Raw genomic sequence first — 3,944 nt, 5'->3', positions numbered from 1 at the left:
GTAGAAAGTGTACAAAAGTGTAGAAAGTGTACAAATGTGTAGAAAAGTGTAGAAAGTGTACAAATGTGTAGAAAGTGTACAAATGTGTAGAAAAGTGTAGAAAGTGTACAAAAGTGTAGAAAGTGTACAAATGTGTAGAAAGTGTACAAATGTGTAGAAAGTGTACAAAGTGTACAAATGTGTAGAAAAGTGTAGAAAGTGTACAAAAGTGTAGAAAGTGTACAAAAGTGTAGAAAGTGTACAAATGTGTAGAAAGTGTACAAATGTGTAGAAAAGTGTAGAAAGTGTACAAAGTGTACAAATGTGTAGAAAAGTGTAGAAAGTGTACAAAGTGTACAAATGTGTAGAAAAGTGTAGAAAGTGTACAAAGTGTACAAATGTGTAGAAAAGTGTAGAAAGTGTACAAAAGTGTAGAAAGTGTACAAAGTGTACAAATGTGTAGAAAAGTGTAGAAAGTGTACAAATGTGTAGAAAAGTGTACAAAGTGTACAAATGTGTAGAAAAGTGTACAAAGTGTACAAATGTGTAGAAAAGTGTAGAAAGTGTACAAATGTGTAGAAAGTGTACAAATGTGTAGAAAAGTGTGCAAATGTGTAGAAAAGTGTAGAAAGTGTACAAATGTGTAGAAAGTGTACAAATGTGTAGAAAAGTGTGCAAATGTGTAGAAAAGTGTAGAAAGTGTACAAATGTGTAGAAAAGTGTAGAAAGTGTACAAATGTGTATATAAGCTGCAAGTTTAACCCCCACGGCTGCATATATTTTTTTCTCAAAATCATCATTGTGAGCAGGCTTAGTGGCTTCTTTCCCCCCACCAGTAGACAGACAGCTATGAACACGTAGAATGGGAAGGTAAAGGGAAGTGGTCTCATGGGCTTCACTGCCCACTGCTTATATTGAGAAAAATGTGCAGCCATGAGATGGCCAAACAATCCTTCAATAGACGGATTTTACTGGTATTTGTATTAGCTAATTCTGCACCAAATACAGAACTTTATATAAGTATTGAACCTATTATGAGCACACTCTGCATAGTAAAGGTTTCTATCCAGTATGTCCTGTCCCTTTTGTGCTAGACATTTACACCCATAACATAATCTAAGTGATATTCAATGTTTTTCTTATTTCTAACAGCCATTAATGGTTTAAGTCTATCAAATACACTTCTTATTAAAACCAACACAGAAGTTATTTCTTCACAATATGCTACAACGAGCTTGAATGAATGCATTTATGTCATTATGTGTCACTAATGATGCTGTTCTCATCTCTTACAGGTCTGGTTACTCTCACTGGAATCAGTATCTACATAGCCTACTCTGCTGCTGCGTTTAAGGATGCTGTTTGCCTCCTAGGGAACAAAATCCTTGATGATATTGATATACGATTTGGATGGTCTGTGGCACTGGCATGGATATCGTTTATTACAGAGGTCCTCACGGGAATGGCATTTTTACTGGCTGCCAGAGTTATTGGCCAGAAACGAACTCGAGATCAGATCATATGAAATGAAATATTGATCCAAATTAATTTCCAAATTCCAGAACTTTGAATGTTTCACAAATTGAAGAGACATTACTAAATATCCACACACCATGGTGAAATGTGTATTAAGCTGTTTGACTTGAGTTGGCTCAAGTTAAACATTTCTTGGATATCACCAGTTAAGTTTTATTCTGTCTGTGTGATAAATTTTAGTAGCCATGTGATTATTTTTGTCTTTGTCTACAGAGCAGATACAAATTTTCAGAAGAGATTGATGTTTTATTTAGAATTTATAACGTTTTATAAATAAAATAAAAAAACTAAGATGGTGTTTGGTCTTTGCAAATGTTAATGAATTATTGTCAATATGTTTAGAAATAGAAATATATGTAAAACCTAATTTTTCTGTTAAATGTACATTTCCAGGACTAGTTTGTGAAAATCACAAAACATATGCTATAATCTCTGGGGCATTTATGGTTTGACTAAAAAGCTACAAAAGTAAAAGGTATTGTCCTGTCATGTTTATTACAAGATGAGATGATGATGTAGCATATTATTATTACATAAAAAAACAGTAATCAAAGCTTTTTATGGGTTTATCTAATTTTGTAAGTACACTGAACAGATGGTTTAACTCCTTGGGGCCTATTTATGAAGCCGTCAACTGCAAATACGCCGGGATTCCGCAGCGTAATTTTGGCGAGCCTGATTCGCCTTATTTATCAAAGCCTACAGACCGGCAAAAGTAGAATTTTGTGACGTAACATACGATTCGCCGGTCTCAGTCCGATACAGATCGACGCTTACGTCACTACAGATGTTCCGAATGCAAATTCGGCACTATCTGACTACTTTTGATAGTTAACAAATATCTACCAGGTACGCTCGCCACTATTCTGGCCCAGCGTACCTGGTTTTCAATCTGCTGCCCTAGAGGTGGCGGATGCCATAGGAATCAATGGGAGTCTGAAAGAAGCGAAAGCTCATGTTCGCTGCTGCCCTATATCCCATTGATTCCTATGGTAATGTTTACACCTAACACCCTAACATGTACCCCGAGTCTAAACACCCCTAATCTGCCTCCCCCTACAACGCTGCCACCTACATTATACTTATTAACCCCTATTCTGCCGTCCCGACCCTGCCGCCACCTACATTATACTTATTAACCAATAATATGCGGTCTCCTACACTGCCGCCACCTACATTATACTTATTAACCCCTAATCTGCCGCCCCGACACCGCCGCCTCCTACATAAAGTTATTAACCCCTATCCCGCCACTCCCGGAGCCCACCGCAACTAAATACAGTTATTAACCCCTAAACCGCAAGCCCCCCACTTTGCCATAAACTAAATTAACCTATTAACCCCTAAACCTAACAAACCGCTAACTTAATATTAAATATTAACTCATCCCTATCTTATTATAAATTTAAACTTACATTTAAAATTAAATTAAACTATATTAAACTATTAATTAATCTACCCTAAATATTATACTAAAATTACCTTAAACTATATTAAACTATTAATTAATCTACCCTAACTTTTAAACTAAAATTACATTAAACTACAAATTAAAATAACTATATTCTATATTTAAACACCTAACCCTATTTAAATAATTTAAATCTACACTAAAAAATTACTAAGTTACAAAAAACTTACAACTAAGTTACCAAAAATAACAAACACTAAGTTACACAAAAAAATAAACACTAAGTTACAAGAAATAAAAATAAATTATGAAAGATTTAAACTAATTACACCTAATCTAAGGGCCCTATGAAAATAAAAAGCCCTCCCCCCCAAAATAAAAAAAAACCCTAACCTACAATAAACTACAAATAGCCCTTAAAAGGGCCTTTTGCGGGGCATTGCCCCAAATAAATCAGCTCTTTTACCTGTAAAAAAAAGTACAAATACCCCCCAACAGTAAAACCCACCACCCACACAACCAACCCCCCAAATAAAAACCTAACTAAAAAAACCTAAGCTCCCCATTGCCCTGAAAAGTGAATTTGGATGGGCATTGCCCTTAAAATGGCATTTAGCTCTATTGCACCCAAACCCTAATCTAAAAATAAAACCCACCCAATAAACCCTTAAAAAATCCTAACACTAAACCCTGAAGATCGACTTACAGTTTTGAAGATCCGACATCCATCCTCCAAGAAGCCGGGAGAAGTCTTCATCCAAGCGGCAAGAAGTCCTCCAAGAAGCCAGCCGAATTCTTCATCCAAGCCCGCAGAATTCTTCACCCAGACGGCATCTTCTATCTTCATCCATCCGGCACGGAGCGGGTCCATCTTCAAGACATCCAGCGCGAAGCATTCTCTTCTTCCGACGGACTAACAACGAATGAAGGCGTCCCTTAGATTCCGATTGGCTGATAGAAGAGGATGCTCCACGCCGGATGTCTTGAAGATGGACCTGCTCCGTGCCGGATGGATGAA

General features: G+C 36.6%; 1 protein-coding gene across 1 annotated transcript in view; it reads left to right on the top strand.

Moving 5' to 3' along the window:
- TMEM114 (transmembrane protein 114) overlaps positions 1–3,314 on the top strand; it is a 32,102-nt gene extending 28,788 nt beyond the window's left edge. Inside the window, exon 4 of the mRNA XM_053695116.1 lies at positions 1,275–3,314. Coding sequence (XP_053551091.1) covers positions 1,275–1,504 — 230 coding nt within the window. The 3' untranslated portion in view covers positions 1,505–3,314. The remainder of the gene's footprint in view (positions 1–1,274) is intronic.
- Positions 3,315–3,944: the final 630 nt, after the last annotated feature.

The sequence above is a fragment of the Bombina bombina genome, chromosome 11, assembly GCF_027579735.1.
Source record: "Bombina bombina isolate aBomBom1 chromosome 11, aBomBom1.pri, whole genome shotgun sequence".
NCBI lineage: Eukaryota > Metazoa > Chordata > Amphibia > Anura > Bombinatoridae > Bombina > Bombina bombina.
The sequence above is the reverse complement of the archived record's forward strand: the minus strand, read 5'-3'. Positions and strand labels throughout refer to the sequence as shown.